At 42.3% G+C, this 25,000-nt stretch overlaps 2 protein-coding genes across 2 annotated transcripts in view; one reads left to right on the top strand and one right to left on the bottom strand.

The window, feature by feature from the left end:
- The window catches only part of LOC113591899 (mitogen-activated protein kinase kinase kinase 11), a 31,862-nt gene extending 26,165 nt beyond the window's left edge, over positions 1 to 5,697 (top strand). The window contains exon 11 of the mRNA XM_035529973.2: positions 117 to 5,697. Within this exon, the coding sequence (XP_035385866.1) occupies positions 117 to 724 (608 nt within the window). The 3' untranslated portion in view covers positions 725 to 5,697. The remainder of the gene's footprint in view (positions 1 to 116) is intronic.
- Positions 5,698 to 17,670: 11,973 nt separating this feature from the next.
- Positions 17,671 to 25,000, bottom strand: part of LOC145657884 (sodium/potassium/calcium exchanger 2-like) — a 16,776-nt gene continuing 9,446 nt past the window's right edge. The window contains exons 6-10 of the mRNA XM_081714331.1: positions 24,704 to 24,786; positions 21,173 to 21,307; positions 20,985 to 21,074; positions 20,497 to 20,663; positions 17,671 to 17,920 (exon numbers count right to left, since the gene is read on the bottom strand). Coding sequence (XP_081570457.1) covers positions 17,671 to 17,920; positions 20,497 to 20,663; positions 20,985 to 21,074; positions 21,173 to 21,307; positions 24,704 to 24,786 — 725 coding nt within the window. The remainder of the gene's footprint in view (positions 17,921 to 20,496; positions 20,664 to 20,984; positions 21,075 to 21,172; positions 21,308 to 24,703; positions 24,787 to 25,000) is intronic.

Here is a 25,000-nt window from a genome sequence, read left to right on the forward strand (position 1 = left end):
AATTTATTTTGTTGGTTTTGGTGTGAAAGATCTTTTCTTTTACGAGCTGTACCATCATATGAATTCATTTTATTTTTTTTCTGTGTTTTTTTTTTTGTTTCCTTCCCTTTACTCAGTGTTGGATCTGCCACTGTGCCAAGACACGATGGAAGCAGATGACAAATCTCCCACCCCGTTCGCCCTGTACCCAGACCCTCGTCTTTGGAGCCCCAAAACACGGCGCCTGGAGGTCAACATCATTCCGCGACCCCGGCCGTCCCCCGTCCGTCCTCGGATTGACCCCTGGAGTTTCATATCCGCTGGCGGGACAGAAAAACCAGCCTTGCGGCACACCCTGTCAGCGAGCAGTTCCACAAGCCCGCGACTCGGTTACCAGCCATCACCCACTAACCCCTTCACGAACTGCGACCCCTTCCCATCTCCCGACTGTGACCCCTTCAGTCTCAAAGCTGACCCTCCAGTTAACACTGACCTCTCCTCACCCTTTGACCCCTTCTCCCCCCCCTTCCCAACTTCCCGTTCTGCGCCCTGCTCCACGAATGGGAGCCCAAACCTTTCTGTCAGGGTCGATCCGCTGAACCCGGCCGACTCCCCGCTCTTCGACCTTGGTTGGGCGGCATTCACCAAGCCCCCGGCTCTCGCCAAAGAAAAGGTTCGCCCCAGGAGGACTCTGGGACTCAGTCCCTTCAGGTCACCAGCGCAGCTCAGAGACGACAGGTTCTAAAGGCGAAAGCTGTGCTGTCACCTGCCAAAAACAGGTCAGATTCGGACAGCATGAGCCACAGGAACTGCTCTGTGTATCGGGCGCTCCGGGAGACTTTGGGTCCCTTTAAAAGGAGGGAAAATGCACAGTCATTTCACTAGATTTCACTAGATTACAGAAAGTTCCCCAGAAAGTGCATTTTTCCATTCTTACATTGTTGGCTTAGAAAGAAGGGAAGCCAATGAATTGTGTGGTTTGTCATGATGTGTGTGCGCACCTACAATCAACAGGCAACAACATTCCAAACAGGATTTCCCTCCAACCTAATTAGCATTGTGACTCTGGAAAACTGGGAAATATGCATTTTTATTTTTGTTCCTGTGAATCCTAGAAATATTTGCAATACGCATTCATTGTGTTAGGTTTTAAGTGACTGTTCTTTGATTACCGCTCATGGGAGAAGTTCAGCCAAAACTGCTAATGATGATGATAACAGTTAATGAAAGCCAAAAGGGTGTGGAAACGAACAGCTAGCTTGGTCCTATCTGTTAACATTTCTATCTATATTCTCTAGGCTTCATTTACTGTTAGGTGTATTAGCATGTGAGGCTGAGAGCCATTCCGTAGATGAGTGGCACCTAAAGGTGAGTTCAGCAGGTTTACTTTATATTGAGCAGACTTGTTTGCCTGTGTTAACTCGTACTTTTAAGGCAAGAGACATCATCCGGACCTTGTCGCGGTCATCCAGCCAGAGTCTGCAGAACCTTCTTTCAGCCTTGGATTTAGATATGCTATGTTGGCAAGAACATGAGATGCATTGTTTTTCACAGAGGCGCAGGTAATAATCTAGGAATGTTCCGGAAGCCTACTGCAACGTTCCGCATGCAAAGGAACATTCTGCAAGGAGGAACAAAATCAGACTTGCTAAATGTTCCACACACGTGCCAAAGAGCAGGGCAAACAAAGGCCAGCTCCACTGTAGCAGGAAGTACAGGCCATCATGCAGTACAGGCCCTTCACATTCCCAGTCTAGCCCAGCCTATTTTATTATATCAGCAACGTTAGTGGGAATAATTTCATACGTATTTTTGTTAGGTAGAAAGTAACTTTGATAGAGTTGTGGAACACCCACCCATCTTAAGACAGCCATTGTTGTATTTCAGTAGCTGATTGGTTGTATCGCTTCTGCAAAACGTTCAGTGCTTGAATAGTTGTGGTTTTGTGATTCTCATAAGCACTTTAGACAGACTATGCAAACTAGAGAAGTGTTGTCATGGAGAGTGTTTCCTGAGATAATTCATTTACGTTCCAGCATAAACAAACACCACAATGGTGTTAAACAAACACCACAATGGTCTATTTGTCATTGTGACTAATTCTCTTGACTTGAACTCTTAATTAATGTTTTAAGGATATATTGAAAAAAGAAAAAAATGTAGCTGGATCGCCTCTGCCAGACGTACTGCTTGTAATTAGAAAGCTTTTGAACTGCTGACTAGCATGTGTCTGGGTACATGGGACCCTGTACCCCCATCCTGACTCATGCGCATATACTGGACTGAACAAGGTTCTTGTCTTTAACTGTTTTCATGTCTTCTAACCATGAAATCCCTTCACAAGCCCATCTTAGCTGTTGAAATATTGGGATATTGTCCCATATCTCAGTGATGTAGTGAGAAATGTGGACCCTATGCGATAAACAATCCTTCCAACACTCAAATTAAGTCTCTCACACTCATACTTACTATCCTAATACCCCGGCTAATGACAGATGGGTGTTAATATATATCTATATATAGCCATATCCTATCGTTGCTGTGTACCACTAACAAACTACATAGCAAAATTAGATGTCATCAATAGAAGGTTTTTTGTTCATGTATTTTTACAATTTGTACATTATAGCAGTCATAAACATCAGACAGCTAAAACAAAGACAAATGATGGACTTCACGGCAGTGGTAGCTCAGCCGTTAAGGTACCTGACTTGTAATCGGAAGGTCGCGGGGTCAAGCCCCACCACTGCCAAGTTACCACTGTTGGGTCCGTTAGCAAGACCCTTAACCCTCAGTTGTAATTGTAAGTTGCTTTGGATAAAAGCATAAGCTAAATGCCATAATTGTTATCACCATTTGTCTCCTGATCTGGATCTCCTCTCTTAATCAGCAAGAAAATTTAAATTGTTGTTTAAGACCCTGCTGTGTTTGAGAAGTTTATTTGTGCACCTCAAATGAGCCTCAGTTTGATCTAATATTAACCTGCACATGCATTCGTCTTCTGCCGCTGGAGAACTAGGGCCGGTTTCCGAGCTACAGTTCTCACTCCAGGTACAGACTCCAGGTACAGACATCACTTTTAGATCTTCTCATCAAAATAGCAGTCTGACAGAGTTGTCTTTAGCTCAAAGAGGCATAAGGTTATACTTATACAGTATGCATTCATGAGGCTATGTGGTGTGTTCTCCAAGGGTCAGTACTGTGACCCCTCCGGTTTAACAAGCAAAAAATGAAAGCCTGCGCAAGTGGCAATTTGGATTCGTGTCATCAGTTGTTTGGAGGCAAATTAGTATTTTCACTGAGTGGCTGTTCAGCAAAATAAAGGGAAAAAACTGTTAGACTTCAGATATCTTGTGACACAGTATGAATTTGTGAGAAGACTTTGCCGATTAGTTGTGTTATTGTGGCAGGGCGCTTTGTGTGTAACTTCAGCAGTAGCACTGAAAACACTTGGTTTAGTACCAACATTTTGCTGCTACACTTCTAACGGTGTTTCCAGCTGAGAAGAAGTTCAAAAACTCACGAGTTCACCCATTTCAGAGCTCAAGTCAAACCCTACCTCAACCCCTCCACTCCTTTTAATCCACCTTTTCATGTCACTCATTCCATCTTTTCTCTTTTTCCTGTGCACACACATCTAACATCATGCCGTCAAAAACACTTGAGGAAAAATGGACAATTCCAGTAACGGCCTACTAAGTGACGCATAAGCTTGACTAATGTGGCTACACACATCAGGAGTCGATTAGCCGTCCTGCTTTATAGAGCCGTCCTGCTCTACGAGTCGATTTGCCGTCCTGCTGTCTCAGACACCATGCTTTTCTGCTATAGAGAATCAGTCCCTTGAACTAGAAACCCAAATGGACCAGCACAGAACCAGAATATTCAGGTCAGCCATTGCTAGTGAAACTCCGATGGTGTAAAGAACTATGTCCGTGCACTGAAGTTCTCTTCAGTGAGGGTCATTATATTGGTGCCAGCCAAAACGGGAGAGTTTAGTGAAAATGCTACCATGGCTAACAGTACATAGTGGCTAGTGAAGGGAGAACTACATTTTTTTATGTCTTATTTGAAGATTTGGAAAGATGGTGAACTGCTTACATCCACAATTCACAAGCAGTTCCATGCTGATGGTATTTATTCAGTCTTTTAAAAGCAGAATGTAGCCTAGTTCAGAAATATTTTTAATTCATCACCAAACATCAACATTAGTTATCTCATTCAGACGCAATTTACGTCTGGCTGCAAAAACCTTGATGATTTCTCATTTATTTCTGCTCTCTTTTCTAAGACCAACATCTGCTGAACTCATTTCAGGGATTCACTCTCAAATTAGTTAAACTGAATGTTGGGATCCGTTTCCAGGATGACAACTTGTGGATATTCAAGAAGGGTTCCTGGGTGTGACTGAACAGGTGCACACACACCAAAGCCCAGTTACCACTCATCACGTACCCTGTCGTTAGCAATTTCTTATTGTTTAGCTTTCAACTGCTGTTTCTAGTTTTTGCCGCATGAACGTATAACTAAAAATACTTCTCAACAAGTAATGGTGATGGTAATCCATTGCCTACAATACTGAAATGTTCCTAGAAGAAACCGCCATATCATATACACATTTATGTGCCAAAGAAATACTTTCTTGATCTTAAAGTTGTAACCCAGGATGACAGGAAGACGAGGAGGAAGAAGGAGAGGGATGCGTGGCGTTAGCTGCCGTGTTGGAGAGCGCGGCATGTGTTGACTGCTCCACAGCGATGTGGCGGCTTCTCAGCTCTGTTTTGTGCTAAGCACAATCAACTTCAGCAGGTGGAGGCTGAATTTGAAACTTTCTTGGCTTCCAGCTTGTAGAATCATAGTACTGTGCAAACATCCCCTGTGACAGTTAAGAGATTTTTAAAAGAGATGTATATTTATTAAGGCCTTTTAGACACTGGATTAAAGATATTTTACAGGGACAGAGTCCTCATCAGGATGCTTTGTATATTGTATTTTATAGCCTACTTCACTGGAGTATGTGATTAAGTTGTATGGGTGCTGCAAAGGGACAAATTAAACAATAGTCTGTGTAAAGCATCGAGATGTCTGACGTGCATTACAGATCATCTTCAGAGATGTCGAGTATTTGTACTCAGAATATGCAAAATAATAACACTTAAAATGGCTCCTTCAGGCACCATTATGGACGCAAACCTTTGCAAAGGGTTTGAAGAAACTCGCCATCTTGGATTTGCATAAATATTCTTCAATATGTCAGTCTTCTTTTCTTCTTTAAGACTACAACACGTTGCTTTTTGTTAATTCACCGTTCTTTTTTAATAGTAGCCTTTATTATGTCATATTCTCTTCTTGCAGTGCCTGTATAAGATTGTGTTGTTTTATCCTTTACTTTCATGGATAGGTTTTCACTGGGCTTTGTAATGTCTGTCTTGTGTCTTGTGATTGTGTAATGGCATACTGGGCTGGGCCTAATCATTCTATGACATATTTTAAAGAGTGTGTGCGTGCGTGCGTGCGTGCGTGTGCATGCGTGTGTGTGCGTTCGTGTGTATGCGTGCGTGCATGTGTGTGAGCGCGAGAAAGAGAGAGACAAATTTTTTTTTTTTTTTTTTTTTTATATGTATAAATGTGTTTTATTTTGCCTGTTTTAATGAGTTTTAACCTGTGGAAAACAGAAGAGAAGAAATGAGACCAAATAAAATGTTAACAACTTTCAAACACTTTGCTGGAGAATCTCTTGCAGACCAACACAACTGAACTGAAATTAACAATTACAATAAATTGATAATTACTTAAAATTGTTCACTTTTATATAACATTTGCATGATATATAAATATAAAAATGAATCTCACTTACCTCACTGGAGTATAATGATCTGTGATAAGAAGGAGTTTCAAGGAGGGGTATTTCAATACTGTTTCATACAGATAAACACAGAGTGTTGAACATCTGGCTGTCTGAGGACTTCCGCGTGGCAATCTAGTACTGTTTTATCTGTGGTGTTGGGAACATCTGGGCCGTTTAAGGACTTCCTTGTCCTCTTTCTCTCACATCCTTTTAAAATGCCGGGTCTTATGTCTTATCTTCCGACACGTTGGTCTCTGTGCGTCGAGAGGAGTTTGCCTAATAACACCGTTTGTGAGTTGCTTTCCCATAAACCTCTAACTTTTGCTGTTGATAACTGTAGTTGATAATATATTTTAGGTTTTTGTCCTGATGGAAAAAAATGAACTTAAAAAACCTCACACAATACACAAATGCAAAGGTCAAACTGATGCTAGATATGTGTCACAACCTCATCAGTTTTGGACAGCATATTCTTGACCACAAGGAGGAAGCAAAACCAAGGCTTTGCAAACGTTACAGGCGATTTTTGCTCATATTTCATCTTTTACATCTTCTCAAGATTTTTTATTATGGTTGCAGTGCTATGTGTGGGACACGTAGGGTGTCCGTTCGAGGATGTCATATGAAAATGGCTGATTTGAAAAGTTGTTTTCCATCTAAAGGGCCAGAGGAGAAATATGATATCTCCCCTATATTCTACAAAAATAGCGATGGATTGTTGCTGCTGCTTTTTCATTATGTGAAATCTTTAAAAGCAAATCTCTATACCATCTCTCTTTGTGCAGAAGGCATAACGGAGTAAATTCCACCTGTTTTTCCATGCAGTTCTATTTATTGCTATAAGTCATTCCAATTACTCTTTTCCACATTATGAAACAGCCGTTATACTGACACCTAGTGGCATGATGCTTCAGAGATTCTGTACTAAATCATTTTAAAACATCACCTCTGTGTGGGGTCCCACACTCTGTGGAATAAACTGGTTGATTTGAGGACTACAAAGCAGTTTGATTCTTCATCTCATGTGAGCAGCAATTTAGAGAAAAATGTAAAATAATAAATAATCACTTTCTTAAATACTGTTTGCTGCTTTTTGGTTGTAAAAGTTACTTATTGCTGTTCCCCAATTTAAGCACTGCCTACTTACTAATCACTTAAATTAAAGGTCAGACATGTACCATCATAGATCATGACTTAAATAAAAAAACTTTGAATGTTGATATAAAGTTAAATTCGGGATGTTAGACGTCACAGAAAAAAAAAAAATTATTTACATTATTTACTTTACAAGCTTCTTGTTAAAAAATGGTATAGATAGCGCAAGCCATTCAGATTCTGTAACGGTTTTTCTGAAGGGTGTCACTCCGTGTTCCTGAAGTTTCTCCAAGACGCCTAAACCCAAAACCAAATGCGCAACATACTCCAACTGCCCCATAATCTAATGGGTCAACCGAGGGCAGGCATTCGTGTGCGTGCTTCCTTAAAGCAGCAGTACAAGAGAGTGAAGTAGTGCTGAGGTGAGACGTGGATGCAGCATGCCTTGCTTGTGCGTCTGGAATAGTGACTTCCTCCCATAAGATAAAAAGCATATAGTTAACCTATTTTCAAAGCAACATGAACCAGCATATATAAAGCTACAGCTGTTCTGTCCTACAGCTGCACCGCCTTGTGCAGGACTTTTCGTTTGCCAGCCTTTATGTTTCCCTTGCAAAGGGAAAACAGGAAATAGTTGAGTCTAACACGGCAGCAACTCTCCTTGCTTATGTAAAGTAAATCCGCTGTAATCTTGTTTGTTTTTGCCATTGAAAGCATGGTGTGTAATTGTTTAAGATATCATGCAGACCCTATAGTAATATTTTTAGAAGTATTTGTGGCTCTTGTTCACTTTAGCACTTTAATCATCTCTGCTGAAGTACTGTGTAAATTATTTCTATATTGATATCTTAGCCTCTATTCTTAGTCCCATAAGAATAATCCATATAAGATTAACGAGCTAAAAACCATTTCAGTACAAGATTTGCGATTAGTTATTGAAGTTTGCATAGTTTTAAAATGTTTATCCAACTAAATGTTAAGATGACGGTACGTAAATGTCATGCTCAGCAGCGCAATATTCAGTAGCTTTTTCCAGTCGCCCTGTACTGTGGTATTTGGACTACTGATCGAAAGGTTGCTGGTTCAAGTCCCGCCACTGCCCTGAGTAAGACCCTTAACCATCAATTACTCAAGTTGCTTTGGATAAAAACACCATCTAAATGTCAATTATTCGTACTGTATTTTGTTTTTCTTATGAATGTGAAGTTCAGTAAAGCACTGGAGAATGGAGGCTATATCTTGACTCCCATGTATTGGTTTAGAGTTCTGGTTGTTATTGTGTTGTGTGCAAATATACACACAAGGAAAACAGTACAACAGCAGTACCAGAAATATATCCATGAACACCTTTCACCAAAGTCATGAGAAAATATTTACACATTTACATTTCATACCAAATGCTATTTGTGCATACCTTTTGTTATCCACAAATAAGCTAATTAAATTGATCAAATCTATGTTAGCTATATATTGTATTCCACAGAACGTATTAACCTATAAATGCATATGGAATAGCCTAACTCATGATATGCACAGTAGTGTTAACTAATATGCTAGCCAGCTAAGCTAGCTAGCCAATCGAGTGCCCAACGTAGCTGGCTATGCATCCATAATCACGTTTTTGCTAGTTCATTATCGGACCATGGCGAGACCTAAAAACCAAAAGTATTTTGTATTGTATGTGGAATTGATCACGGAGTCCGTGAAGACATTTGGGCATAGGTGATGCATGTTCTCAAAAGCTGGAATGGTTATGAACCTTGGCCGCTAAGTTCTGGATATATTTCTACATTCTAAGGCCACAGGATGGTAGTCGAAATGCAGCCTATGTGCAAAAGCTTATATAAGGGTCTCGGCTGCAGCGTGAGAGAAGAAAGCAACCAGGTAATGTTCTTGAGACAGAAATAAGCTGTTTTTTCATGTGGCCATGAAATGACAGTATTGAAGCCATGCTATCTGATGATATTTCCAAGTGATAATGTATGTAATGAAAAGTAAAAGGCCAAGAATTGAACCCTGGGGAACGCCATGTGACAATATCAGACCTAGAGCTGCTGAGAGAAACAAACCGCTCCCTGTCTGTGAGAGATGATCTAATCCATGCAGTATCAGTGATGCCAGTCAAGCTCAATCAAGTCTCTCAGAGTGTCATGGCAGCAGATTAAGTGAGTTCATTAAAGCAGGAGGGTTGAGATTTCTAAGATTAAGGTCATACTACAGGGAGCACAATGTCTCAAAGTATTTCTTGGCGAGAAAGAGGCAAACCCAATAAAAATAAAAGAGAAACAGTCTCAAAAAACACGGTTTATGGAAAGCATACGCCAGTACCTTTTCAGACAATACCTGCATTCTATGGCCCCTTCAGTTATGTGTAGTGGACTGTTTATTGTGTTTCATAATGGTGGGATTCTGAATGTGCCTGCTGTCCTTGGTGACAATTTAATGGCTGATTTCACATAACTATTGTATTTAATTTATTCTGCTTAGTTGACTGTGTTTACCATTTGGTTGCCAGTCATATTCTGAGTCTTGCTGAGGTTTTGCTGTGTGTTTGTGTGTAATGCTGGTAGGTATACCGTGGTCTAACTTGCGGTGCTAAGATGTGTAGAATACGTGTGATACGCCAAGCGTTCAATTTCTGGACTATATTAAAATGTGATTTTAGCTATTTGGATTAATTCTAACCAGTTGACTTTAATGTAAGAGGCACAGTTGATCTTGAATCAGAAGACTTTTTTTTTTTTTTTTTGCAAGGCCATTACAACCTTTGTCACACATTACATTTCTGGAAAGTTTGTACTTTACTTCTGGTCTCACTTGCTTATATGAAGATCGGAGTCATCCTGACCAACCTGGAATGTCAACAACTGTTGAATACATTGGTTGCATTAGAACTACAATGTGCTATAGGTTTTTAGAGATACTGCTGTTGTATCCAAATTTGCCAGGTCATTCAACCTCATCAGCTTTTGGCATAATACTACTTCACTGTGCATGTTGGGGTTTATACAGTTATGTGCAAAATAATAGCAGTGTGTTTAAAACACCTGAGAAAAAGCTCAATCCTCATAATAGCATTTATTTCCATATACACAAAGGCACTGGAGAGCACTGCACATTCAATTCCAAATGAAACCATGAATGAAATATCAGTCTTTAAACTGAAAATGAAGAAAAAAGAATAATGGGCTGTTTAAAAAATAGCAGTGTCTTCATTTTCATTTACAATCTCGAATATTTACAGAATAAAATGAAAGCTGTTTACAGATATTGCTTTTCTGTTGATCATTGAACTAGTATTTAGTTGTATAGCCTTTATTTCTGATAACCGTTTTACATCTGTGTGGTATGGAGTCAACTAACATCTGACACCTGCGAACAGATATTCCAGCCCAAGCTGACTGGACTACATTCCACAGTTCTTCTGCATTCTTGGGTTTTGCATCAAAAACAGCATTTTTGATGTCACTCCACAAATTCTCAATCGGATTGAAATCTGGGGATTGGGCTGGCCACTTCATAACATCAATCTTGTTGGTCTGGAACCAGGATGTTGCCTGCTTGCTGGTGTGTTTGGGGTCGTTGTCCTGTTGAAACACCTATTTCAAGGGCATTTCTTCTTTAGCATAAGGCAACATGACCTCTTCCAGTATTTTGATATATTCAAACTGGTCCATGGTGCCTGGTATGCGATAGATGGGTCCGACTCCAAAGTATGAGAAACATCCCCAAACCATTATGCTTGTACCTCCATGTTTTACAGTCTTCACAGTGTACTGTGGCTTGAAGTCAGTGTTTATGGGTCGTCTCACAAACTGTCTCTGGCCTTTAGACCCAATAAGAACAATCTTGCTCTCATCTGTCCATAGAATGCTCCACCACTTCTCTTTAGGCCAGCCAATGTGTTCTTTGGCAAACTGTAACCTTTTCAACACATCTTTTTTTCAGCATTGGTACTTTACGAGAGTTTCTTGGAAATAGTTTGGCTACACGTAAGGCCTCTTCTGATTGTTGCAGTACTCACAGGCAACTGAAGATCTTCTTTGATTTCCCTGGAGCTGATCATTGGCTGCTTCTTTGCCGTTCTTGTTATTCTATGATCTACGCGGATGGTAGTATTTCTTTTCCTACCACGTGTTTCAGGTTTTGTTTGCCATTTTAAAGCATTTGAGATCATTTTAGCTGATCAGCCAATTATTTTCTGAACTTCTTTATATGTTTTCCCCTCTCCAATCAACTTCTTCATCAGAGTTCTTTCTCCTTCAGTACAATGTCTGGAATGACCCATTTTACTCACTGATCAAGGGCTAAAACCAGCAGATACAACATTTTCTGCCCTCCTTCTTTAAATAAGAGCCATAATTGACACCTGTTTCTTCATAGAATGAATGACCTCACTCATTGAACTCCACACTGCTATTAATTTGAACATGCCCCTTTCATTAAATGAGTCAATTACACCCAATTAGCAGCGTGCATGTCATGACCGTTGATTCTGTTGGCTGCCCATTACTCGGCTACACCTAGTCATGATTTTTTCCCCATGTTGTATTATCTTTTCTGCCAAAATCAATATTACGCTCACACTAATCACGTTAAGGTCCAACATTACAATATGTTCTGAAACACCATGCTAATTACACCCTTCAGTGTAGGCAAAAGAAATAAAACATTTGGTAAGGTGGGTTTTGCTGCATCCCATCTCCCCAGGCGGATGTATCTGATGATAGTAATCACGCTGGAGTACGAATAGCAAAGTAATCGGCTAATATTAGCGAATTAACAAGCCAACACCGGATATAAAACTTCACAATTCTAATTTTGCATTATATTACAAAATTCCACAACAATCATGATCTGGCTTGCTATTTTCGGTAGCAAACCACCAACATAACTTACCTGTTCAGCAAAGCCCCACCCGGTGGAGAATACCTAACTGTGAGCTGAGTGCTTCTTCTGCGGCCAATATTTGGCAAACTTTAAATACGACCCTTGAGGGGTTTTTAGAGAAACATAGATTCATTTCTGCTCTTAATGAACTTTACAGATATAAAGTTAAATACAGCCTGAATTTCCAGACAAATAATGCAGACTTTGGTTGTTCGGTGATCCAAACACCTCAAGGTCTTTTCCTTCTAATGAATCAGTCAACCATGTTAAAACAAGGGTTTCCCATTTTTCTTTTATTATGAGGTACACTGTACACAAACTGTACACTGTACATAATGTGTACTGATGCTTTGCTGCGTTATTGGCTGCTGCTGTTTTGTAGCATGTTGTAGCGTGTTGTCTTTGGGTACTTCAGTAAGATAACTTCATGTCATATCACATATTATGTGTTGGACTTGCCTCAGTTCCCCCGTGAAACCGTTCTGAATCACTGAATCACGAGCAACACCTGCCCGAGCCTTATTAAGCGCTGATATCACTGAGAAACACCTGCCGAGCCTTATTAAGCGCTGATATCACTGAGAAACACCTGCCGAGCCTTATTAAGTGCTGATATCACTGAGCAACACCTGCCCGAGCCTTATTAAGTACTGGTCTGTACATAAGGGACTTTGATTGTCATGTAAACAGAATGTTGTTCAGATGTATTTAATTTTACATACAAGTAACATTCATCATTCATCAGAAAAAGAAACTACACTCAAAATATTGTATTTACCTTGATTTTATTATATACTTTGCATTTATATGTAGTTTTTTACACAAGTTATATTATTGTCTGTTTTATATATATGTATATATATATATATATATATATATATATATATATATATATATATATATATATATATATATATATAACATTATATCATCTACATTAACAACCTGAAAATGTGGCATTCATATAGAGTACTGGGTGTGAGTGATGAAGGTGATCTCTCTATCCAGTCTCAGTGATGCACAGTAAACACCCTCATGCAGTGTTAGTCTACACTCATGCTTGTGATGAAGGCTCTCCCTGGTGCTCTTTCTCTACTGCTGCACACACTGTGCTTGCGAGCGTGAGAACACATACAGGGCCCGCAGGAGCCAAGAGTTTTCCTCTCCGTGCATGCACGGGCTCTCTGTCCTAGTGACGCTTCCGGCTCGTCTCGGTTGCTGGGCAATGCCGTCTCTCAGAGTAACTGCATCGGCAAACTCGCACCAGCCAGCATGAGCACTGTTAGCATTGGGGAAACGTTCAATCAAGCTCGCTTTTCACCTAGAGAGTCAGCACACGAGACTCAGTGACTCAGAACACCACTGTGAAATGTGCTGCCATTTCCTAAACTTCCCAGATACCCAGTGCAAATGCAGCCCTCACCATAGCCGGAATGTTATTCCCTTACATTCCAGGTGAAATCTTGCTTTTTAAATCGTTGATTGTTTTACATACATTCAATACAATATATTACATATAAGGTATCTTTGAAAAAATGTGTTAATGAGTTAAATAAGAGGTCCAAATAAAGTATTCAAGCAGTAGCAAATTACAAACAATAAACAAATTAAGTGCAAAAGATAATCATCTTAAGAAAACCTTGCAAACATACAAAATGTATTTTAGCAGGTCAAGTATGAAACCCCAAACATTCTCTCTGCTTTGAGTCAGGTAATCTTGGGATGTCATGGTTTCCAGTGCAGAAGAAATAAGAGTGTTGGTGGGGTTATTGGGGGTGGGGTTTGTGGTGAGGGGTGGGACTCGGGCTTGGGGTGTGGTTATTGGGGAGGAGGGGGTTGGTGATGAGGAGGTGGGGTTTCGGGGAGTATCTGGCATGTGTACCCACTAAAGCTAATGGTAGAAACATGGCAGAAATCATGTACAATTTAGCTTTCGTTCTTTGTACACAGCAAGGCAATGTTTTTTAAAACCCAATTTTAATACCCTAATTACAAAAGTAATACAAATCAAAACAAAAAAAAAAAATGTTATGAGAATGAGGGCATGGAACAGTATCAGCATTAAACACTGATGCTGCTTGAAAAAATCTGAAAATCCACCAGTGTCTCAGAGTATGAAATTTATGCATCCCATCTGAAAAGAAAATAGAAACCAAAAGTTTTATATACATAAATAGACAAGTATGTCTCATATTTAAGACCACTTGTCTGCTTCTTCATGTAAAATGTTATATCTGTATGACTGTAGAGCATGTGTGGCATATTTACAAAACATTTTAGCCTTGATCAAATAATAATGCATGTAGTGAATAAAGGGAGCAATTATCTCACCACACTAAAGTGTTTTCAGTGCAGATGTGTAGTTCAGGCATTTTACCTCCACACGAGCTGCCAAGGGAATCATAACAAAGAAAGAAGGTCCACAGCACTGGGTACTGAGTCTGTACTACTGAATCTGTACCACTGTCTGCTCTACTTAGTGCAGAGTCTCTACTACTGAGTGCTGAATGTGCACTACTGAGTGTGGAGTCTGCACTACTCAGTGCATTTTATTGAGCACTGAGTCTGTACTACTCAGTGCTGAATGTGCACTGAGTGCTTAGTCTATACTACTGAGTCTGTACTACTGAGTCTGTAATGCTGAGTGCTTAGTCTGCACTACTGAGTGCTGACTCTGTACTACTGAGTCTGTACTGATAAGTGCTGAGTCTGTATTACTGAGGTTGGACTACTGAGTGCTGAGTCTGTACTGCTGAGTCTCCACCCATTTATCACTGACTAGTCAGTCTGTATCAGTGATTGGTCTATACCGGTATTGAAATTTGAAATGTAGTTAGTACCACTAAGGCTTGGCCACTTATTAGTGAATCTGTTCCACTGAATTCTGAGTCTGCACTACTGGTAAATCTGTACCATTTGAAAGCCACAATGTCAGCGATTTGTCATTCTGTACTGCAGCGTACAGAGTCACAGAGTACCAATGCCTTCCAAGTGTGTATCACTGAGTACAGTTAAACTGTAGCTGTAGAAAGGACACATTCAGTCCATATCACTCCAAAACTGCTCTAGGACCAGTCGCAGACTACGATACTCAGTACTTATTAAGAAAAGAAATGCATGGATGGGCATGCCAATAATGAGCAATGGTTTGTTGTGATGTTTGTTAGGAACAAATGACACAGCTAGGAAGTAAAATATCCTTTAAAACTGCGCAGGTGTGACACATGATCAAGATGACTGAATACCAGTAGACAATTCCTGAATATTAATTTGCATTTGCATCCAAAAGACTAATCATTTTGAAAATCATTAATGCAAACGTTAGTCTGGAATGTCACAAGTATAAATCAAATCGCACACATCTTCAGTCAATTTACAGAGGTTTTCATGTAGTTGTTTTTAAAAAAAAAAAATTTCCTGTTTAAAAAGAGTAAGAAAGAAAGACATCTAAAGTGTTGCTACTGATAAATACTCAAGAGTTGCCAAAATCCGTTTAGATTATGATGCGCTGGCCAAGACTCAAGTGTTGAAGGAGATTATTGCGTGCAGCCTCGGCTGAGGGATGCCACAGAATATGGATCTATGGGCTAATCTGACACTGAACTACATGTGGAAGCATCTGTTCAAGTCCCCTCCATTGCTACTGTTTTTCCCTAAGAGAATGATACGGTTCTCTCCTACATAATACTTTAGGAGTATAATCTAGATTGCTAATGTACAGTCTATACCAGTACATACAAATGTGTGAATGAATTGGAGGATGGGACTGCTAAATCGTTTTAGTTAATGCAATGGGACTGCCAAGTCTTTCGAGTTAATTATCACAAATCTTTTTTCGCTGCTATCCATAATGCATTTCATCCTAGCATTTAATGCATTTAATCTACTATATCAGTTATTAGAACAACAGAATAAAAGTTATTAGAACAACAGAAAAAAAAAAAACCTCAAAGGTAATTTAAAAAAAATCCCATATTCTTCTGCACTCTGTGTTATAACAGGTGACACACCTGGTCCTGAATTCACTCGATGCTCTCTCCAGCTGCGAAACTCGTCTGGTGGGACTAAGGGCTGTCCCCTTCAACTTTTTGTTCCCACAAGTGAAAGGCACTCTGGCCTCTGTACAAGTGTCCTGTGGACATCTTGGCAACTCCCGAGTCACAGGCAGACGGGAAACCCCCCGGAGGTGACAAACGCTCGTGGAGTCAGCTGCTGCTACAAGCCGAAAGATTCTGACCACTGCAGACTCACAGAAAGCACCAGGTTCTGTTTTACCGGGACCGAGTTAAACGTGGGTCATTTCGGTCTCCTCTGTGCCCTCTCTCTCTCTCTCTCTCTCTATCTATCTCCTCTCTCTCTCTCTCTCTCTCTCTCTCTCTCTATCTCCTCTCTCTCTCTCTCTGTTTCTCTCCTCTCTCTCTCACTCTCTCTCTATCTCCTCTCTCTCTCTCTCTCCCCTCTCTCTCTCCCCTCTCACTCTCTCTCTCACCCCCTCTCTCTCTCTCTCTCTCTCTCTGTTTCTCTCTCTCTCTCTCTCTCTCTCTCTCTCTCTCTCTCTATCTCCTCTCTGTCTCTATCTCCTCTCTCTCTCTCTCTCTCTGTTTCTCTCTCTCTCTCTCTCTCTCTATCTCCTCTCTGTCTCTCTCTCTCTGTTTCTATCTCCTCTCTCTCTGTCTCTCTCTCTCTCTCTCTCTCTCTCTCTCTCTCTCTGTTTCTCTCTCTCTCTCTCTCTCTCTCTCTCTCTCTCTATCTCCTCTCTCTCTCTCTCTCTCTGTTTCTATCTCCTCTCTCTCTCCTCTCTCTGTCTCTCTGTCTCTCTCTCTCTCTCTCTCTCTCTCTCTATCTCCTCTCTCTCTCTCTGTTTCTCTCTCTCTCTCTCTCTTTCCCTCTCTCTCTCTTTCCTCTCTCATTCTTTCTCTCTTTCTCTTTTCTGTCCACATTCACTCCTGGTTTATAAGTCAGGCCCTTTTGCGGAGCAATTTAATAGTCACAAATCACTATTTAAGGTAAAAAGTTAAATTGCTAATGTAAAAATTACTTTATATATATTATATGAAATGTTGCAGTCTAAATGATTGATGTGGGTTATAAATATTTATATAATAATGTATTCCTTAATTTATTTATTTGGTGTCATATCTATTTGGTCTTCATGCTAATTTAAATATTGATTATTTACACTTTGTCACATTGCAAACCTCTCAGCGAGCGCTGCAACATTAAACATTGAAAAAGGATCAGTTTCAGGAAAATGAACTGTCATCATTGAAGTTTGCTCAAACCAAATTATAGTTTATCTCAGTAAGTAAAACAACCAAATGAGAATCAAACTGATATTTGCTTTGCTTTGCACTCTGGTATATTGTGTGAAATAATGGATTTTCGGATTTTTGAATCGAAAGATCTGTGATGCTTTCCTTAGTTAGAGTGACTGAAGTTTGAGAAACCGCTCAGCGCGAGGGGCCAGCTAACCCTTTATTTCTACATCCCTAAGTCGTGACGCCCTACTGCAGTGAGGCCAGCACCCACACAGCCAATGCAAACCACTTTTCCTGAACGTCCACTTCACAGTCAAACGGCATGCTAGCGCAGAGGTGGCAGGAACTAGCAGGGTTGGTATAGACATGGGACACAATAGTTTCAGCACACCAGAGCTACTGTCCTACTGTGAAAATGGGTGATGTGTGTAAAGGGCTCTGTTCAGAGCTCATGTGAGGCATCTCACTGGGCTGTTTGAAAATGGACGTGTGTGTGTGTGTGTGTGTGTGTGTGAGTGTGTGTGCGCCTGCGTGTGAGTGTATGTGCGTGTGCGTGCATGTATGAGTGTGTGTGTGTGTGTGTGTGTGTGTGTGTGGAGGTCAGATGGACACGGGGCAGGTGATGATCTTGTCCTCCAGCATGACGCTGACCACCAGGAAGACGACATAGAGCAGGAACATGATGAAGCCCAGGAGCTTGCTCATCTTCCACTTACACGCCGCGATGGAGATGATGACGAAGAGGAGCATGAGGAAGAGCAGCACGATGGCGCAGAAGAGCCCGTTACTGCTCACAGCCACAGGCTGCAACTCATGCACCAGAGAGTACAGCAGCCATGGGAATGGTAGCCTAGGAAACAGACAAGCAGAGTGCAGGCTGAAGCTTCTCACTTCCAGCAGCACAACACTCCCTCCTCTCTGCGGAAAGAGGAGTTAACCCTCTCCACACACACACACTCAGCAGAACAAGGAATTAACCCCCCCCCCCCCCAACACACACACACACACACACACTCAGCAGAACAAGGAATTAACCCCCACACACACACACATACACACACACTCAGCAGAACAAGGAATTAAACCCCCCCACCACCCCCCACAATCAGCAGAATGAGGTATTAACTATCATTCCACACTTACCAACAGATACACACACACACACACACACACACACACACTAGGATGTGCAGAGAGCCCAGTATTGTATTTGTATCTGTATTTGCTGAGGCAGCAATATTACTTGTATTTGTTTTGAAAATAACTGCATTCATGTTGGGTTGTAGGACAGCAAATGAGTGGTGAAAAACTACCCTGCTACCCATGGAGGTAACTTAACTAGTATACAGCGCAACTAATCGTGCAGCTCACTAGTATACAGTGCAACTAATCGTGCAGCTCACAAGTATACAGTGCAACTAATAGTGCAGCTCACTAGTATACAGCGCAACTAATCGTGCAGCTCACTAGCATACAGCGCAGCTAATCGTGCAGCTCACTAGTATACAGCGCAACTAATCGTGCAGCTCATTAGTATACAGCGCAACTAATCGTGCAGCTCACTAGTATACAGTGCAGCTAAACGTGCAGCTCACTAGTATACAGCGCAACTAATCGTGCAGCTCATTAGTATACAGCGCAACTAATCGTGCAGCTCACTAGTATACAGCGCAGCTAAACGTGCAGCTCATTAGTATACAGCGCAACGAATCATGCAGCTCACTAGTATACAGTGCAACTAATCGTGCAGCTCACTAGTATACAGCGCAGCTAATCGTGCAGCTCACTAGTATACAGCGCAACTAATCGTGCAGCTCACTAGTATACAGTGCAGCTAATCGTGCAGCTCACTAGTATACAGCGCAGCTAAACATGCAGCTCATTAGTATACAGCGCAACGAATCATGCAGCTCACTAGTATACAGTGCAACTAATCGTGCAGCTCACTAGTATACAGCGCAGCTAATCGTGCAGCTCACTAGTATACAGCGCAGCTAATTGTGCAGCTCATTAGTATACAACGCCACTAATCGTGCAGCTCACTAGTATACAGCGCAACTAATCATGCACCTCACTAGTATACAGCCCAACTAATCGTGCAGCTCACTAGTATACAGCGCAACTAATCGTGCAGCTCACTAGTATACAGCGCCACTAATCGTGCAGCTCATTAGTATACAACGACACTAATCGTGCAGCTCACTAGTATACAGCGCAACTAATCGTGCAGCTCATTAGTATACAGCGCAACTAATCGTGCAGCTCATTAGTATACAGCGCCACTAATCGTGCAGCTCACTAGTATACAGCGCAACTAATCGTGCAGCTCATTAGTATACAGCGCCACTAATCGTGCAGCTCATTAGTATACAGCGCAGCTAATCGTGCAGCTCACTAGTGTACAATGCCACTAATTGTGCAGCTCACTAGTATACAACGCCATTAATCGTGCAGCTCAATAGCTGTAGATCTCGCTAGCTGCAAATTGACAGTAGCACAACAAGCTATGCGAATATCTCAATCCTTGTCAAGTGAGCCCTTACAACAAAAAACATTTCAGCCATTTCCCCTTTTTGTGCATCAGTTATTTTAGTTTTTGATTTTTTAGAACTTTTACATTAAAATGACATAAAAATGCTAAATATGCTTTATTTAGACTTACCATGTGGGCATTTAAAAATAAAACTTGCAATAATGCTTTATATTATTTTTGTTTTGTGGAATGTAGAAGTATATGGGTATATATGGGTATATATAGGCATATATGGGTATTTATTGATGTGTATATGGGTATATAAGGATGTATATTGATATATATGGGTATATATAGGTATATATGGGTCTATGGCTATGGGTTTTTCATTGCAGGGGCTCAAGTGTACATACAATCTGAAACAATCACAAAACAGGTAAACCTTCTTCTACAATGCCAGCAATACACACTGAGTTCCAGGGCTAACAGGTGAATGCTAGCCTAATGTCTTCCTGGTCAGTCATGCTCCACTGCGTCTGCGTGTTTTAAACTGAAATAGTGGCACCGCAATGTGAGGACAGCCTTCATAGTACTGCAGTGTGACACACAGGCTGACGGAGCAGTGAACACAGCTTTGTGAACACAGCTTTGTGAACACAGCTTTTTCCTTCTCAAAAATGTTTTTATTTTGTATATCAAATATCTGTTAAAACCAACAATTTGTGCTTTGCTGAATAAGCATGTTTGGCTCAACCCCTAAGACACACACACACACACACACACACACACACACACACACACACACACACACAGGTAAAGAGTGTTATAAAAAAAAACTCCAACTCCAACAAATACGTTAAGCCCTACAACACAACCCCCACTAAGAATAATATCTGTAATAATGCTAATAAATAGAAATATAATAATGAGAAAGCAGGAACAGCAGATTCTACCCCACAGTGATGTCGAAGATGTTGGACCCCACGGAGCTGGACACGGCCATGTCCCCCAGACCCTTGCGGGCCACGATCACACTGGTGATGAGGTCCGGGATGGAGGTTCCGGCCGCCAGGATGGTCAAGCCCATGATCTCCTCCGTAATGCCGATGGTCTCGCCGACCTGTGGGAGTGAGAGACGCACGTGAGACCCGGAGGCTCTGTGATGCAGTCTCACCTTGCTGAAGCCAGCTCTGCTGTGAGGGCTCAGCTGGTGGAAACAGAGGAACCACACTTCCCATAATGCTGCTTATAAGCACTCATCACAGCAACGAGTCAGAGCAATGCCCGTACCTTTCACACACTAGGGGGCGTCACTGAGCCAGCTGACATCATTGTCTAGAATTAGACTGAATCGGTGTCTCGGAGCCTTCGAGAACATGAGAGCCTTCTCTCTGTGTGCGTGTGTGTGTGTGTGTGTGTGTGTTTCCCGTGACACTCTCACCTGGTGAGCCCACCACACCATCAGGTACGAGAAGGCAGCTATCCAACAGATGGATCCCAGGAACGTGATGGGGAAAAACTTCTTGGATGTCTGTAAGACAGGAACACAGGCAGGACGGCAGGATTACACATCGCGTTCTGAAACGTGGGCGTGGCCAGCAGGAGGACACCCCACCCTCCCGCACTCACGGGCTTCCTGACGTCAGGCAGGGTGATCCAGAGCGGAAACACGATGGGTAAGAGGAAGAGGTACGTGAAGCGCTTGCGGCCGCTCTCAGGCCAGGAGAGGCTGAGGGGCTGGTCTTCTTCATCTTCATCATCACCCTGCTTGGAGAGAGGGAACATGGCAGGGGACAGACTGACACGCTGTTCACAGGAACAGAGAAACGGGCTTAAATATTCAAAATCGTGCCGGCTTAACTGCACACAGTCACATATACACTCTCACAATCACACATGCATACACTCACACACATACACTCTGACAAATGCACACACACTCTTTCTCCAATTAAAGAGTGGTAAATTCCCTTAACGAAAGGTTCTACTTGTCTGAGCATGCTGAGTATATCTGAGTGCACAATGCTCGGATAGCTGTGTCTGTACAGCATGTATGTGTGTGGTTGGTTTGTACAGCATGTATGTGTGTGTGTGTGTGTGTGTGGTTTGTACGGCATGTAAGTGTGTATGTTTTTGTGTGTGTGTGGTCTGCTAGAGCTCACAACAGTAAGAGAACAGAGGGCCCCTGAGGAGAACTGTCACCTACCAAATGAAGGCCCCCCCCCCTATTATTACAAGACATACACACACACTTTCCTTCACACAAACACTTCCACAGAAGGAACTGACTGTTGTGAGAAACGGTTGGACTAGTAGAGACTCTATATGTCTTCCCGTCTCTATCTTTGTCTCTCTGTTCCCACTGTATGTCTCACATTTTAAACTAGCGAGTGTTGCTACTCACCTTAGGCTTTAACATTTGTGCAACATGTACACACATCCTTCTGAAACACACCTGATATTTACATTTAAATAAAGTGGTATGGCTTTACATGGATGTGTGTGATGTGGATGTATTACATGTGTGTATTCCTGTGAACTCTGCGTGTGCCCAGACCCCCTGTGCAATGCAACATAGCTTGTTGTAAGGGGTTGTGTGGAGCTTGTGTGTGCAAGCATGAGCAGAGTGTGTGTGGGTGTGGTACAGATCAACTGTGTATTGAACAGGTGTGCGCCTCCCCGTGGCTCATTAACTGGAGCGCTGAATCAGAACAGGCGTCTACCCTCCACGGACCCTGGATCTCCTCCTCTCCACTCAATACCAAAAGCATTGCACCAGGATCACTGTAGCACACTGCACCAAGATTTGCCTCTTCTGTTGGCCCCAAGAGGTGAAAGACGCCCAAAATGTAACCTAGAAGATGTAATGTGTTACTGATTCTCTCATAATGGAAACTTAAACCCAGATTTTAAAAAAAATTGTGAAGTTTTGTGGCTTTTAAAAAATGAATTGTGGTGCTGTACCACAAGCTTCCACACATGACCAGAGAGACTCATACGACCACTCAGCGTCTGGACTTGAATGTTCAAAATTGAAAGTTTATCATCTCTAATTAATTTAGATTCTGGTTAAAAGGAGCCTTTTATGGGCACTTGTAGTTAATCAGCGATGGTCTGTGTCTGGGAGGAACATATTTTTAGTAATTAGAGAGAGCTGGACATCTCAGGGGCATTATGATTTAGGGTTTGACTGACATTCACCCAAGTGAACTGAGGCTGCTATGTTCTAAACGTGTTTGTGCCTCCTGAGTGTCTAAGTTGAGTTCCTTCTCAGGCTGCTGAGTGCAAAGTGCACTGTGTGGTTTGTGACGACCTTCGGCGTGGCAGGGGACGTGTGTGTGTGTGTGTGTTCGTGCTTGCGTGAGATCAGGCCAGCAGCCAGGAGGAGCGGGGTAATTATGGAACAGTCCCGCTGGCGGACACGCCGCAGGTGTGAACAGCGCAGCTCTGCTTCCTGTCAGACGTGCAGGTGCACGGCAGGATGGCAGGGTGTGTGCTGCTGAAAATAGATCTGTAGGAGGGTGATGTGCAGGGAAGCAATGTGTCAGCGAAAGCCATTTCTCTCTCACACACGCACACGCACACGCAAACACCCAAGACACACTCGACCAGGTGTGGTAAGACAGGGGTTCTGACTCCTGTTGTGGGACCTCAATGTCAGGACAGATTCAGGCTCTGCCTGCTCTGGTATACAAACACACACACACACACACAGAAACACACACGCATTGATACACACACACCTGTGGGAAAGTGTCTGAGATAACAGAGGAACGATACTGCTCAGAGAGACAAGCCAACTCCTGCAGATCTGATTTCAAGCTGCAGACCCAACACAGCAGCGATAGCTCCACTGCTAGGACATGGAGCGGGACATCAGGACTTCAGCCTGGAGCAGGGCTCCAGGATGGTGTAATCACCGCTAGTTTAATCTCCTGAATTTAACAGGGAACACAGACCACCCGAAGCCGTGTGGCAAATCCACCCGTCTGGCCTACAAAGAGTCCATAATTATTAGGACTAACCCAGACAGCAGGGATAGGGTTAGAGTTAGGGCATGGGGATAGGGCTAGGAGTTAGGGATTAGGGTTATGGGCTAGGGCTAGGAGTTAGGGATTAGGGTTATGGGCTAGGGCTAGGAGTTAGGGATTAGGGTTATGGGCTAGGGCTAGGAGTTAGGGATTAGGGTTAAGGGCTAGGGCTAGGGCTAGGAGTTAGGGATTAGGGTTAAGGGCTAGGGCTAGGAGTTGGGGATTAGGGTTATGGGCTAGGGCTAGGAGTTAGGGATTAGCGTTAAGGGCTAGGAGTTAGGGATTAGAGTTATGGGCTAGGGCTAGGAGTTAGGGATTAGGGTTATGGGCTAGGGCTAGGAGTTAGGGATTAGGGTTAAGGGCTAGGGCTAGGAGTTAGGGATTAGGGTTAAGGGCTAGGAGTTAGGGGACAGGAGTTAGAGTGTACAATGGGAGAGACTCTGTAAGACTTTTAAGACACTGATAACACTCTCCACTCTCCAGTGCTGTCTCCGTCCAGCCTGCTTCTGAGTACACTCAGACCCCAGGACTCTTCCACTTGACAAATCAATAATGCTGTAATGATTTCTGATCTTACCCAGGCTTTGATGATATGACTATTCAGTTAGATCCAATTTAGGAGTGTGTATGCCTTCTGAATGTGGTGCGTGTATGTCATGTGTATATCATGTTTATGTTGTGTATGTCATATAAACATGTCATGTTTGAGTGAGCTGGAACTGAGCATGTTGGTTTGGCCCCGCGTGACCTGGTTGTCACGGTGACATTGAGAGGGCATGCTTCCTGTCTGCACACATGCCGTGCCATCTGTTCTGCCTGCGCGGCCCTGGGTCAGTAGGAGACAGAGCCGAGTGCTCTTCCCCAACCGAGCGAGAGTTGTGAGGATGCAGCCAGGAGGAGCAGGGTGAAAAACGCTTCTGTTTTCCACCGAGAACAAAGTGTTAAATTAATGTGAAATTCATTCAGCTATGTTATGAGCTAGCCTTCATGTCAGCCAAATACAGTTCTAGACCCATCACCATGTGTGTGTGTGTGTGTGTGTGTGTGTGTGTGTGTGTTTGTGTGTGTGTGTGTGTGTGTGTGTGTGTGTGTGTGTGTGTGTGTGTGTGTGTGTGCGTGCGCTACTCACCGTTTCGGTTTCTTGTGCTGTTGTGCCATTTAAAGGTGGACATACTTCAACTTCCACACTGGAGCTGTTCGGAAGATTCTTATCTGATGTTAACACAACACACAGTCAACGCGTGAGTGGTGTCAGTGTCTGTCTGCATGAGAGTATTTGTGTACATGTGTGAATTTGAAAATACGTCTGAATATTGATAATACATGGGCATCAAACATCAAAGAAATCTGATATGAGTGAAGCTGGATTATTTGAGTTCTGTTAAGATGCTAATATGGTAATGTGGATCTGTTAGCATAATTGGCC

The sequence above is a fragment of the Electrophorus electricus genome, chromosome 5, assembly GCF_041902795.1.
Source record: "Electrophorus electricus isolate QZ-2024a chromosome 5, ASM4190279v1, whole genome shotgun sequence".
NCBI classification, from domain to species: domain Eukaryota; kingdom Metazoa; phylum Chordata; class Actinopteri; order Gymnotiformes; family Gymnotidae; genus Electrophorus; species Electrophorus electricus.